Raw genomic sequence first — 15,536 nt, 5'->3', positions numbered from 1 at the left:
GTGGTGAAATTTTTTTTCTTCTTTTTTTTTTTTTAATGGGATTTAAGGAAGAACGGAATTACGGAGTAGGTGAAACGCCGCAATATGAACCTTTATTAACGCCGAGCAATTAACGTTTTTAGAGAAAGCCAATGGGCGCTTATGTGGGTCGCCAAGATGAGAAGGCAATTGCGCGCCCCTTCGCAGCCGTTATTTCATTGGGTGAGGTCGTAAATAAAAACGCGCCAACCCAGCCTCGTCTTCGCGTTCCATATAGTCGCAGCAACACTGTAACTATAACTGTAGCAGTACTGCTGGTGTCGGAGGTGGAAGGAACGGGGGACAGAAATGCTAAAGTGGAGCCTTTCAATTCGCATCCCTCTCTCAAGCTCGATCTTTTCCGTTTCTATGCCACTATTGCTCGTTGTTCCGCATTGGCAGAATTCATCTTGGCAAACAAAAATCATATTACATATATTTGTCACCTCGGTATTATATGGATTTCATGAATCTGTATGTTGGATACGTCGATACGATGGAACGGAGATATTAAAAGTAAAAGAATATATTCTTGAAAAAGTTTATTTAAATTATAATCGATTTTTTCTTGATCAATTAGCGATCGTATCATATTGCAATTCTTTATACGTTTTAACAATTGCTAACAAATTTATTCATATAAAAATAAAGTTTATGTGAAATTCTTTGCAAAATTCATAAATTAATAAGTCACAATAAGAATATAATTTTTATAAGTTCTTGAGTTCTTAAAATTTAATTTTATCTTTTTTATCAAAGAGATATTAATCTTCAATATTATATATAGATAATTATGTAATTAGGTATTTATTACTTTAGAGAGATGTTTATTAGAGAAGAATACATTTCTGTTATTGATTCTTACGTTTTACCGACCACCCTATATACACAGCGTATCCTCGCGTTACGATCAATATGTCAGTACGGTTCATGAAGATGATAGGAATTATCCTCGGCAGTACTTAGATATATCGCTATAGTATCACTACGTTAAACAAGATAATTACATTCTTTATTTTTCCATATAAAATAAACTAACTTAATACAATATATGATGAAAAGTAATTATATTTGTATGTAAAATAGTTATGTCCAATATCTCATTAAATATTGCATTTATTGGATATTAAATCGATTAATTAAATTTAAGAAAATTATTATATTTTATGCTCTTATATAATTTTACGCTATTTGTGTGCATTAAAGAGAAATATTATATAAAAAATAATATTAATAAAATTAAATTAATATAAAAATATTAATAATTATAATTATACATATATTTACTTAAAATGCTTTTTATCTTTAAATTATATCGGAATACTGTTTACAGTGCATATATTATACATTATTTGTCTATAACTACAATTTCTTTTTAACTTATTATTTTTTTTTTTTTAAAGCAGAACTTTATTACGTGATTTACATACCAATGTTTACATGTTCAATCCGATAAGTCAATATTCATGATATATAACAATAATAATATAAATAGTCTATATAGCCTATGCACATATTTTCTTCTTAAAACGTTTAACGAACGAATTTTAACGTTATACTTGTTTGCTTCATTGACGAAATATATTAACTGTCCAATCACGATCTTCTGCACGACTTCCTTTAGATCAATAGCGAGCCGAAAGAGGAAAGCGAAAGCTTTAATGCAGAAAACTGTTTAACTCAATTTCCTGTAAAATGGTTGGCGCTAATAAGATTCATGTGGAACAAAAGCGCTAACGTAAAACAGGTTACGTGACGCAAATGCACAATTCTCCGGCAGCCGCTGGGCCAAAAGCGTGCAACAATTTATCCTCTGGTCACTCGAATTTGGGCAGATATGAGAAATTTGGCTGGCCGTAATGTACACCGACACTACCATGAAACTAAATTTAACGCCCTACGTATCAATTCTTTCGCAGCAATTTCGTTGTAATTTTGCCTACTCTGTCGTCCCTCGGTTAAAGCATTACCGGATAATTACGCCATTAGCGCGATGATATTGCCCACTCAAAGTAAAATTAAATATGTTAATTTATCGCTTTACATAAATTAAATATTATCTGGAAAGGAAAAATTGAATGTCAGAAAAAAATTCGATTCTCAGACCAATTGTGAGAAATTAAAGCTCTGATACATTATTACTTATCATTTGCTTAACGTTTTCAAAATTAATATGTCATGAAAATCGCACGAGCTCAAATGAGATAGACGAGATGCGCGGTGGTGAATATAGAAGTAATCTGGACAGAGGCCAGGAACTAATTCCTGCAGTTAGAGTTGATGAAGAAAACGAGACTATTTCACCACGAAACTAGTTAAACTTTAGTTAGTTCTATTTCCGGTTTGTATATAATAGCGAACATTAGATGCCGATGTACATTATCACTTAAATAAATGTAACTATTCTTATATATGCTTAGATTACTTACAAAATTTAACAAATAAATTCAAAAGAAAAATATCTTGTACATTTATATATAATACAAAATATTAATCGTAATAATTTTATTAAAGTTTTATGAAAATGTTTTATATTGCCACACAGAATATATTATTTTAATTTCTATAAACTTTAAATTTTTTTTATTTTTTATTAATTTTTAAAGAGAAAAAAATCTGCAAATTAAATAGGAAGTATTGTATTTCTTTTCAATATCTACTCTTTTAAATGAAATCAGTGTATTTTCACTGATAAACAGTGATTTTACTGATAAAAAGTTATAAGTAAAACATTGCAAACGGTGAATTCTCATTGAAAAAAATTAGTTAGTGATTGTTGATATTTTAAAATGCGTCTCTTTTTATATATTACATGTGAATTAAATTTATGACAATATATTTTATTAAAGAAATATCTTAGTTTGATTAAAAAATCAATTTTTTGTAGGTTTATCACAATTTAATAGTAAAGAAACATAATACGTGTATAATTTTGAATTTGGAATTAGTTATATAAAATCTTACGGCCTTAATCACAATGAAATGTAAGATGGAGGAGCAAAGTGTGAGTGTTTTCACTGAAAATCAGCGAAAATCTTGTCGCTGCTTTAATCAGTGACATTTTCACTAATTCGGTTTAAGAGAGTAAATGATTTTGACTAACTTTATTGATTCACGCTTTATTGGTACGTCGACGTATTTGAAGCGCACATAATTGCAAATGTTTACCTCTTACGAACACAGAATGCAAGATCAGAGTCAACCAATTATTTCGAGGCACGAACGTCTAGACTGACGCATATCGATCCGTCTCAAGTCTACGGAGATCCGTCAACGGATCCTACCCTAATAAACATTCATTACTCTCCAAGCCGAGATCAACCCTCTAGATATTGGCAGCATCGATGGTTTGTACAACATAATAATACTCGCAAGGATAAGCGGGAAGAACTTGTATCGATTACATACGGCGCTAACATATTTATTTTCTGATAGATTATTCTATATATTATACAATTCCATAATTTAAAAGGGATACAAAATAATTATGCAACATTGTAATGTAAAAATGACCATTATTTATGTAAGTACAGGTAAGAAATTTTATTTGATTTTATATTATATTTATAATGTCTACATTTATAAAAATATTGAAAAAAGCTTTGTATTATTTAGCGAGATGTTTACAAGGACAAATGTTTGATCGGTATAAGTTGAGATTGCTTAAAACAAAGCGATAAATTCGCTCCTTTGTAAGTGATCGAGAACATTATGGGTGAGGAGAGGGGAGTAGCGAGAATTTCGTTGTAAATGAAAATGCACGATGTGTGCGTATGTCGCGGACAAAAAGAGACATATTTATGCTTGACAGAAAAAGAAATTAGCGCAAATTCAATACTCATACGAACGTGGCTGCGATATTGCCTTTATGTGGAACTTTTCTCCATGAATGTAGAGACCGAACTAGGTCATTACGTTTCGCATGATCTCGAGCGATGAAAATCGAAGCGACATATTCTCGTTACCGATACGTGATATTGACGGGGTAAAAGAGCATTAAAGTACATGAAACGGGCCTCCATTATTTACAGCTTCATCTCTTGTATTCGCGCCGCCGCGTGCGCCGGTGAAGAGTAAATTCTCCATGAATTTACAATACGCGACGCGCCAAGGATGCGATTTACATTTCCGAGAGTGCACAATTCCTGCAGCCCGCCGCGCGATATCTTGCAAATATTATCTTCTCGTTTGAAACAACGCGGGCAGCGTTGGCACGTGTATGACGTTTGGAATGAAAGCAATAACGATAGCCGTCTATTAATACCGCATCTACTGCCACATCATCGAATACGAATCCTCGCGAATCGAGATCGTGATCATTCTCATTGTCGTTGTTGTCGGAACGATGATGTGCGCGACATTACACGAAGTAGGTGCGTTAACAGTAATAACACATTGGCGAGAAGTATAAGAGGTAAAGCGCTGATCAGAATTCTCGGGCACGCATCCTCTTGGATTACCTTCGTCCAGTATCCCATGGGTTGGCGTTTGTAACGTTGCACAATGCGCTGACAGTTTGTCCATCTTCTCTCTCTCTCTCTCTCTCCCTCTATCTATCTCCCCGCTAAAGTATTCCTCATTCTCGAGCCCCCACGCCCCACGATCAAGAGACAGGCTATCGGCAATCGCCCCACATGGCCATTATCGTTAATCAACCCTTGTGTTTACGCAGACTTACCCACGCCGTTACTCTCGCACCTCTTGATTATACACGTCGCTTAAGTGCCGAGGAATACGCGTATATTTGTATGCGTACTACGATCGTAAAAAATAGAGAATATTATATAAATAGAGAATGAACATTATATTCCATGAGGAGATATTATTTTATACTATTTTGTATGTTATTTAAAAAAAAAAAAAAATTTTTTAAGTATACGACTGACGTTTCGCTCATGAGCGCTTCTTTCGAAAAGTCGCCCCATTATAATATCAAATTTCAGGTCAGCCTTAAACAGTAGAAATCTACTTCGCACCTAAAGTAATGTACTATTTTGTCCTATTTTCGAAGGCACGGAACTGTCTCATGTTAGAGAAATATGTACGTTTTCGAAACTGATTATCTCAAGAGTCCGATCTCGAGAAATATTATCTTTAGCGTTTCTAACGCAACATTTTCATAAATAATTGAACATTCTTGCAAAACCGTTTGATCACAGCTTCGAGTATCCGATGTGTGTTTATGGCTTTCGGTATATAGTTATACGCTTTGATGATATAATAATATATGTTGCAACACACAGCTTCGAAAAGCGGAGCGAGTAAAAAAAACTTACAACTTGCGCGGACAGATGATAGATGATTGCGCGAAACATATAATGGAACAGAACTCAATCTTCTGTGCTAAAAGTGAAACAACAACGGATGGCTGGCCCACGATGCAGAAGAAATTAAAAAGTTATTTCCTTGTATTTTCGCATAACGTAAAGGGATAGAATGCAAGTTATTGATCTTATTCAAGGAATAAAACATGCCATTGTTTTGTACAAGAATTTAGCTTTACTTTGCGATATATTATTGCTTCAGAAAATTTATTTGTGAGATGCACAGCGCATATAAAAAAAAGGAATCGATCAAATAACTGCATTGCGTCAGATTACATGAATTTTAATTTATAATCGCGATATATTTTGCGAGATATAAAGTCAAATGAAATATAAACCACATTTTCGACGACACACATTGACAGTATATACTGACGTATCACATACACATATATTCGCACACTCTTAGAGTTGACATTCCGAAAAGACGATACGCTTATCATGACGTATGTATAAGGTCGATGAAACCTCCCGGAGGAGAAAAAGGTAACCGTCGCGCTCCAAAGATTTTTTGGCCGACAGCCAAATACCCAACAACTAGAAACCCTCAGACTCAACTATATCCACTCCATCCAGGGACTTACGTACCTATCTCTGATCTTTTTTTCTTGTCTTTACGTGCGTTTCGCCCTTATCTTTGCTTCGTTTCGCCCAGCCTGCGCTCATCCTCAAATTCCATTTTCTGACTCTGCTTCTACTCCTTTTACAACTGCTCGCTAGTCTCTTTTTCGGCTGTCACTCTAACTACGCCTTGTCACTCTTGCGCTATCACTCTCGTTATCATTTTCGTTATCACTCCCGTCTTCCATTTCCTGAATTCGCTCACATTTTCGACCATCTCCCTTTGACGATCTTGTTCGACGTTCCTAGTCGACGTTTTCCACCCGGTACGTCACTCACCCGTCTTCGTTAAAAGAGCCGTGTGCAGTGATTAAATAAAGAACAGACCAGTCGACCGTACGCCCTCGATTACGGGGAGGAGAAGCCCTCCCCGATCCGAGAGTGCCACCCGATTTGCTAAATTGCGCGCTTTTAGGCGAGCTATTAGTCGGCACGTTCTGTCAGCGCCCCGAGCATGGATAAACTTTATCGCGATGAGATGTTCCTCGCTTACTTAATTCCGCTTACGTAATTTCCAGTCCGGCTATCGTAATGCTGCGGTAATGTTCGCTTCTCTTTGACGACATTCTGACGGCGATGTATTTGGGTCGACAACGTTCTTATGCGAGAATATTTCGCGCGGGCTTGTCTTTCGCGTTACTCTCGGAGATATTTTGCCCTGCAGCGAATGAATCCTTGGATGTAACGAAGTAACGATAAGAATGCGGCACGGCAATAAAAACGACCTTAACCTTTAAATAACCTCTCGGAGGGTAGTTGCGGTGCTTGTGAATCTCTGGGAGAGCATCAGGTAAAACTGGAGCACATAGATAAAATCGGTATAGTCCATTGGCAAAATGCGAAAGTCACGTCATTAACCGACCGACCGAGCGCATCAACCTAGTTGCTGCCGCGCCATTAGCAGATAATGACACTTTTTCGAGCGCAGGCTGGGTTGGCCAGACTTTAGCTCCCGTAGATAGAACGCAATCGATCGTTTTCTGCCCAGTTTCTGACGAGCAGATTGCTCCGGAGAGAATTTTTCTAAAATCGGCCAAAACAAATGCTAATGAAGAAAGTCTTTGAAAAGTATCTTTAGAACGACTGTAAAAGAGAATCTTTTATTTTATTTAAAAATCTCTGCACGCGATAATAATCGCTCATTACTAACTTGATTGTTTTATTCGTTAAGCTTTTTCGATAGAAATATTTAGCATGTAAGAAATTTATATACTCAAAAAATGCAACATCAAAATAATGAAAGAGAGACTGGCGAAATTGTTTCATAACTCTTCGAAAATGGAACGTTAAATAGTTAAAGAATTGTATTCTATTTTTGCTGCATCTTTAAAATATTTTAGTAATCTTGAAAAGTGTTATTTACTTTTGGCAGATATGTATGCATATGTGTGTGTATATTCGGATTAAAAAAAAAATTCTATATTTATTTAAATCTAAAAAGAACACATTGACTGTCATATTCTTATCAACATCTTAGCATGAATGATAACACTATCAATTACTCTATTTTTCGTAATAAAAAGAAATACTCGTGCGTGTCTGGCCGTTGGTGGCGCGCTCACAAAAGAAGAATTACTGTCTTCTTAGAAGACTCAATATGAAAATACAAATAAATCCTTACACAATGGTGGACTTGCTCTCATTTTACTGGCATTGTCGGAGATGTGTTCGTTACAGTCGCGCTTGCAACTCGGCATGCAGCTTATTTCTTCCGAAAGTACCCCGACAGAGGCACGCGGCGTATCCCTTCGTGGGCGTTAATATTCTCGATGGGTGGTCCGGCGAGCCAGAAGCGTCGCTTTCACCGAGAGGGTAGCTACTAGAAAATATGCGAGATATCGGAGAACCCTCGATCAGTCGCGCCCACCTTCTCCGTGTTATCACCATGGCTACCGGATGAAACAAACGGTAGTCGGGATGGCTGCTAAGCCTCGGCAGCTTGGCAACCAGTCTCTCACTCTGCGAGAATGAACCCGTCGCTTTGTGCTACCAGCTGTCAGGACTCTCCGGTCGACAGGTTTCCGTACGTATGTACCTACCTACCCATCTACTCCACTGTACGCGCGCGGTTCAACGGAATCGAGTCATTCGCATCTGACACGCGCCAATTTATGCTCAGAATTACAAAGGAAACGTTACGTCCTATGTGTTGCGAGCGAGCCTTTGAGCTTGCGACTAGCGAATGGCACGGCAGTGCCGATGACACGACGATTTCGATCCCATTCCATAGATTTCGCAGCATGCCCAGTCTAAGGTCGGATCGGTGGCGTTTATGATTGACGGGACTTTATGCGAAAACGCGTTTCCTCTCTCGTTCGTACGCTGTCAGACGAATTGCCGCACGTCATCTTCGTGCATTGCTCCATTATATGTATAATAGTTATGATACAATTAAACGATTGAAGAAATTACAAAAACACAATGATTTATCATATATCAAGAAAGATTTAAATAATGCTATATTTCATGTAAATATATAAACGCAGAAATCGGCATAAAAAATCCATTAATGATGAATAATGAATATATTTGGAAATTATACTCGGACGTTCGACGTATAAATAGTTAAGATTTTCAGAGCATAGACAGTGACAAATTGCTGTAGAAATAAGAGGGCGAAAACGGTAGTTAAAAGAGCCTTATGGACTGAAAGCGAGTGTAGTGTCGGTGTATCAAAGTAAACGAACGAACAAACCATCCTTGTTTTCTTATATTTTGTTACTGCTTCTTCTAGATTTCACCCGCTAAGTCTCCTTCAGCCTCGTTATTGATTCAACAACCAATTTTCGTGTTGTGTAAAACTTTCTTCTGGTATAGGAAAGCATTTGTTTCACATTAGAATTGCTCGAGAACTTGTTACTATTTTTCTATTAAAAAAATAAGATACACCAGTCGATTATCTTTTGTTTGTACGAATGGAGAAAAAAAATTTGTATGATAAAAATCATACAGAACATATATTATACATACGCTATAAGTGTCGCGGGGAAAATTATCGCCAATGGTGTTTATCGAAAGAAAATATTTATATAACGTAATATCATCCATTAAAGAGATTTAGCGATTTTATGTTGGCAACTAAAACGAGCGTTAGACGACTACTCGCAATCGATAGCAAAACGTCACTGACGATTACATTAGTCATGAACGCATTAACTATACAGATAAAAGGAAGGCAGCTCGCGACGACCCATCAACTTGAATATGCATGACGCTACGAACCGACAGATCAGGGACCACGCACGGCGAACGAAGGCTAAATCGAATGGCAACGTCAGCCTGCCATCGGACAGGAAAGAAAGTTTGAAAATTAATTATGCACGCGCGGCGCGCGTCGCTATCCGTTGATAACCGGAATCTCTATGAATTTGCGCTTCCCCTGAACGTTTGCGCTTATCAATCTGTCGATTTATCTGTTCACGTAATCTACAAATTTCCGACATAGATCGTCATTATTTTCAATTAATTAGCACGATCGAGCTTTATCGATTATCTCCATATGTGTTCTCAGATTTTTTTATTTCTTTTATCGAAACATATGTAATAGTTAAATATAGCAAGGCACGCATCCGTTTTGATCGTGCTATTTAAATAATTCGGATTGCGGACATCATACTCGAAACAGAGTTAAAGCACTTGCGAATACGAGAACAACTTGCGTTTAATAAACTCAATTATCTTGTTACATGGCACAGGTCAAGTCGCTGAGAGTAGAGGAATATCTGCGTCCGCCGCAGATCCTGTTACCTGTCTAAGTAATTAAGCAGTAGTTACGACAGCATATGTTTTAGCGAAATGTCTCAATATGCAACAACTATGAATTAAATGCATAGAAAATTGGAGTGGATCATGGAAGAATTTCTATTTATGTTATATTATACTTTTACAGCAGTATAGAGAATTATCATCTTAAAAATGTCAAATTAATTAAATAAAAAATTTGTATTATTAATTACCTCCGTATCTCTTATATTATATTAATTAGTAGATAACTGAAATTATTAAAATACAATTATCTCGTTGTCTTTGAAATTTTAAATCTTTACATTTTGTGCAATATGTAAATAAAATTGTCATATTGATATCACTGATTGAATAAAATATTCTACAGCGTAGTTGTAATGACATTTCGTGGCTACTCGCGGTATATAGTTTGTATATTGCCGTTAACTGATGCAAGACGGATGCGTTGCCCTGAGATCGCTGAGTGTGACTAGGATGACTTTATGCAGCAGAGCATTAAGGACAAACGTTTCGCTGTGTGTTGCAGAGTACTTGATGTCAGGAAGTCCACGGAGTTATCCAGCGCGATCCCCAGGGGTAGCTTCCACGCCAACCGTGACCAGGTGAGTTAGTACGCTATCCGCGAATTTTGCAAATCTGTATACGCGAATATGCGGCGTCTCTCGTGCTATCTGCGAATGTGACACATGCATATTCTAAGCGACATACGCGGCATACACTGTAACGTAAATTCTTGCGAGGGCGCGCAAACGAGTAAGCGGATTTTTCTCGCTAGGCCAGCAAATTCGCATGAGCCTTATCGGTTTACCTGCTGGCTGGATTTCACGTGGTTGAATTAAGCTACGACAACTACGGAAAACCGATGGACCGCGACTGATTCGCCTTGAAATCATGAACGTAAACTCGGTTGAATCTCGGCTATCATGTGTCGCGATAAATTATTAATCGTACCTCACAAACTTTGGTTTGACGCGATTAAAGTTGAATAAACATAGACTTAAATTATAATGCAGAATTTCTGGACAAACGTTAATCGCAATCATCGTTAATGTTAAAATTGCCATTACAATGAAAATATAGATGTCAGACGGGTTTCGTGTTCGGTAATGATTTTTACTTGACTTAAACGAGCCGAAAGCTTTCTCGGTGGATGTCTTTGCGACAAAACTCGAGTGCGAAAAGTTTCGAGAATCTAAATCAATCGACCGGGAAGAGAAGAAAGCTGAGCAGGCGAAAGCGCGATAAGTACAGGGAACTCCGCGACGATCCAGCCGATGGGAGGCAGTCAAGAAGGAGCATGAGGTATAGAGCTTGAGAGCGAGACACGTCTAAAGATGTTCCAATTCAAATGAGTTGAACTTTTAAAATATTTAGAATGTTGAACAGGCCCGGTCCCGGCATTTCCATTTCGCTCCCCCGTCCTCTCCCTTTTGCGCCAAGCGTGTCGGTCGATCGCCGTCAGTGACGCGCACAAAATTTCGAATTAGTTCACTCTTTATTCTACCTCATTACCGTCCTTCAGCATTCCTCCTCCTTTCTTTTCTCAAGCAGCTAATGGCCCACTACGTGCCGCAATTCATATTTCATCGCTCGCACGCAGAATACTTTTGAGCACGATTCTCGCCATGCTAATATAGTAAATATTATTTACTGCGATTTCATTTTATATGATTTTATAAAGCGATTTTATAAATAAGTTTTTATTTTTAATTGAATTTTTCACAAAGAAACGTAACATTTTAAAATCACATTAATTATTGTTTTTGCTTTTAAAAAGAATAATCGCAATTTAAATATCACACATATAAATTACATTTAAGACAGCTACATCAGCGTCTGATATTGATGTTTTATGAAACATGCGCTCATATCTTGGATTATCCAATTTATGTCGTATATTTAGTATGAAGATGTTCTCTCATCGGAATTGCTAATCTATTCCTTATCGCGCTTAATTTCTCAATTCTCTAAATTCTCTCAAATTATGAATATCTATACAGCTATGCTCATATGACTGTCTCGCGTAATATTATGTAATATTAATTATTTGGATTGATTGACATATTGCTGGATTCTTGCTTTGCATTACATATTCAGATGGTAGGTAGTTACTCGAGTTCGTCGATCTTTTCTTGAGGATCTTGAACTCCGTTCAGGGATATCGATCTCATTCTATACTTATCCCACACGACAGCGTCTCTATTCTGAATTCTACGTACCTACCCTGTCAGTAAAATACCAGAGTATAAGACATTATTACTGTCATGTAAAGCTCACTTGTTTGATAATTCTACCTCGGTATATTGTAGATCTTTCATTGAGATATATCATCGCGCAATTTGCCTTAACGGTCTGTCAACGGTGATCACGTGACCATTTTAATAGCAAAGGATACGAGATTATCACAGAGAATCTGATAACAGAAACGGAAAATTCAATTCAAAGAAACCGTCGTTTTGAACGATAATCGCATCGACCCTTAACGCTTTCTCGCAGTTTTTTTTTCTCTCCTCGAGAAAACGCGTAGTCTCGGAAAAATGACGAGAGAAGGAAGGGCCATTGGTGTCACCGGAAACAGCAGGTCAGCGAGACGGAAGGTACTCTGTTACTGAGGCAACGTGGCTAAAAGAACACGCGCCGCCCTTGTCCGAGAGAACGAAGGAGAATTTCCTATCCCGTTCCATCCTTCCTTTTACTCATCCGTTACGTCTTACCCCAGCTTCCTTCTAAGACTGCTAACGATCGCTAACGCCGAGAACACTGGTCACGATAACTTGGTCTGTTCAAAAAAAAAACTATAAACTTTTCTCAATATATTACCAAATGATGATACTTATATATTTCGGAAAACTTAAATAAATTTTGTTTGCTTCGCATTGATATATACACATAACATTTAATTTGCTCTATTCTTTATTGATTTAAAAACGCGTGGTTAATATTTTAAGTGTACGTAATTTTACTTTTTAATAGAAAAATGTCTTAAATTTTAAGTCAATTTGTCACATATTGTAACTTTTCTAAATGTTAAATTAAAATTTGTGTTTGTAGTTTTCATCTCTCTCTCTTTTATTCAAAATGATAAAGACTAGATTAATTTAACAATTAATCAAGAACGTGATAGAAAAATCTTCGTTGTAGTACGCTGATATTCTTTATCTTTTTTTTTATGGTACATTACAGATATCAAAGGCTTAATATTGATCTATATAGAAATCAAAGAAAATAATAATTTTTATTTTATCTTTTTTTCCCAGCCAGAATAAACGGATATGGTCTTTGTCGTATTTCGGATATGATCGCGAAAGAACAATCGCTTCTCTACGTAATTTATCGCTTATTAACTGCAACGATGTGGCTAAAAGAACACTCGTTACACTCGACCGATAATAAAGACTCTTCTCTCTCGTTTTGCTTTTCCTTCGAATGTTCTACCTTATCTATTCTTCGCGTTTCTATATTTCCTATCGTTCTCTAACTACCGAATCGATCAGATGACGGCCATTGTTGCTCGGAAAAAAATTAGCACTATTCTCAAGAAAGTTTTAAAATCACATCGAATTTATTTTCTGAAGCGGTTTATAATATTATGATTCTCATATGAGAAATAAACTATCGCAACATATTATAGCAGAGAAATATTGCAATAACTATGTTTAGCAGTTATCTTTTCCGATGTTACTTAAAATAATTAAATTTTACGCGCGCAATTTTCTCGACTGTCAATGTTAAATATAATCTCTCAAAAAGTATTAAATTTATGAAATACAAAGAAATACCGCAATTTCCTTTTTTGCAAAATAATATCTCTGTAAATAGAATTTTTTTTTATTTTAAATGTGCAACTCTGTATTTTTTTTTTTTTTTTTTGTATATAGAAAACTTTTTTAATTTTTCAATAATTTGTAAAAAATATATAAAGCATACACATACGAGAGAAGAAACAGATCTCATACAAACTAATCAATATTAAAACATTAAAAGATATTAAATCAACTCATTTTTTTTTCTCAGTGAGCATAAAGTACAAAAAAACATAGCTTTTTGAAGTATCAAAAGCATGTTTTATAGCGAAATGCTCGATAACGAATAGAATTATGATACACGCCGATCTTGAGGGACTTTTATTACTCAAAGGATATCAAAATACAATATCTTTCCTTTTCTTTTTATCTTTTGTTTTTGATTTTTCGCGATACAAATTTTTTATGTCAATCAGATCAGTAGCTACTTAATAATGACGATAAAAATAACTTTTCGCACTTTTTCCGGAAATGTTAGGTAATTGAAGAAAAACTAATAAAGGAATACATCTCAGTCGAAATAAATTCCTGGTTAAAATAGGTCGACAATCGAGCCTCTCGCCTAAGTGCGCTTCGTTTAACTCTGCATTACGTCCCTTAATTCTCCGGGTCGGCTCTGCACTGTGAAAAGTAAGTTGTTTACCATGCATCCTTTCCCTATATATATAGTTGGGCCGCCTGGTGCAGCTACGGTTACCAGGTATGCTTTTGTCTCTCCGCGGAGCGACGGCGGAACTATTTAAATTAATCAACATGGAAACCTTAATCTCGCCCGACGTCTTAATCCCAGCTTCAATTTGCGCGCGACTCGGGCCTCCCTTCCTCTTAAACTTTCCGCTCGCCCTACCGAACCGAGTCTCGTTCGGTGGTACGCCTTTCACGGGACGGCAAGCCGGATTTAAAATGTTTTCTTGTTTGTAGAAATGTTTTCTATTCCTCGAAATGTATTCTCTCATCTCATTACGGCTTCTGTTCGCTTTATAAAATATACAAAATTTTTACGTGATTATTTTGCGATGAAGTCGTTAGATTGTGAATTAAAAATGGACATTTGTAGTGAGAGAAATACATTATTATTAATCTTTGTATATTTATATAATTATCATTTTTCATATAAATATATAATATTTTTTTTTCTGAACCTTTAAAATGTCCAGCTACTAAGAAGCTTTTGAGAATTTAACATCTCGAGCTACTTATATTAGTTGTGGATAAAAGGAGGAGGAAAAAATAAGCGGTTTATATCTGCAGAAGCATAATTCAAGAGAGTATGCATAAATAGCTTATGATTTGCTTCTTAATTTGCATTTCCATAAGACTCATTTTATGGATCTAATGTTAATTATTATAGTTAAAAGTATCTGAGAAATCATTTTTATAAAGAATTATTCAAATGAATTTTCCTCGAATTGACATTGAAAAGATTGAGCATGTAAAATGCAATTTATTGTATGAGAAGTGACGTTGTCAATTCAACATTTTAGTTGTCTTAAATTTAAATTATAGATTACACATATCCACGAAAAATCCAATATTATTCTTTTCAATCATTTATCGCTGTCATCCAACTTGTTGCTGTATGCATATAGCATAAATTTTTAAACGTACCGATCCGAAAATCTATCAGATAATTTTGAGCTATAAAACATCATGTATTCTTCAAACCATAAACATTCTGATCAAGTCACGCGTACACGCACGAAGTAAACGCGATACGCTAAAAGTGTGAATCGGGCCACGCGAACAAAGAATAAAACGATATATAAAGCGGCGATACAAACTTTGTCTGCTCCTCCCGTTGCAATTAGTCGGAGAATCCTTATCGAACACTCGACGAGAGTGGTAATTGACCGGTAGATAAGGATGTGGGAAACATACCGCATCCTAATTTTAGACGACCACGCACGCACTTCGTGACCCGTGAAGAAAAAAGGGCGCGACAAGAGGGTACGGCGCCGGTGCGTTAATAAAATCCGGACGGTTTGCGTGACACGATGCGATACGGTCGCAGTATTTTCGGCCGGAG

The 15,536-nt window shown here is 36.3% G+C and overlaps 1 protein-coding gene across 2 annotated transcripts in view; it reads left to right on the top strand.

Annotated features, from left to right (window-relative positions):
• Positions 1-15,536, top strand: part of LOC126849324 (teneurin-a) — a 420,000-nt gene that overhangs the window by 251,435 nt on the left and 153,029 nt on the right. For both annotated transcript variants that reach the window (XM_050591054.1, XM_050591061.1), the window contains one exon: positions 10,234-10,309. In XM_050591054.1, the coding sequence (XP_050447011.1) occupies positions 10,234-10,309 (76 nt within the window). The remainder of the gene's footprint in view (positions 1-10,233; positions 10,310-15,536) is intronic.

Source organism: Cataglyphis hispanica, chromosome 1 (assembly GCF_021464435.1).
Source record: "Cataglyphis hispanica isolate Lineage 1 chromosome 1, ULB_Chis1_1.0, whole genome shotgun sequence".
In the NCBI taxonomy this organism is placed as follows: Eukaryota; Metazoa; Arthropoda; class Insecta; order Hymenoptera; family Formicidae; genus Cataglyphis; species Cataglyphis hispanica.
The sequence above is the reverse complement of the archived record's forward strand: the minus strand, read 5'-3'. Positions and strand labels throughout refer to the sequence as shown.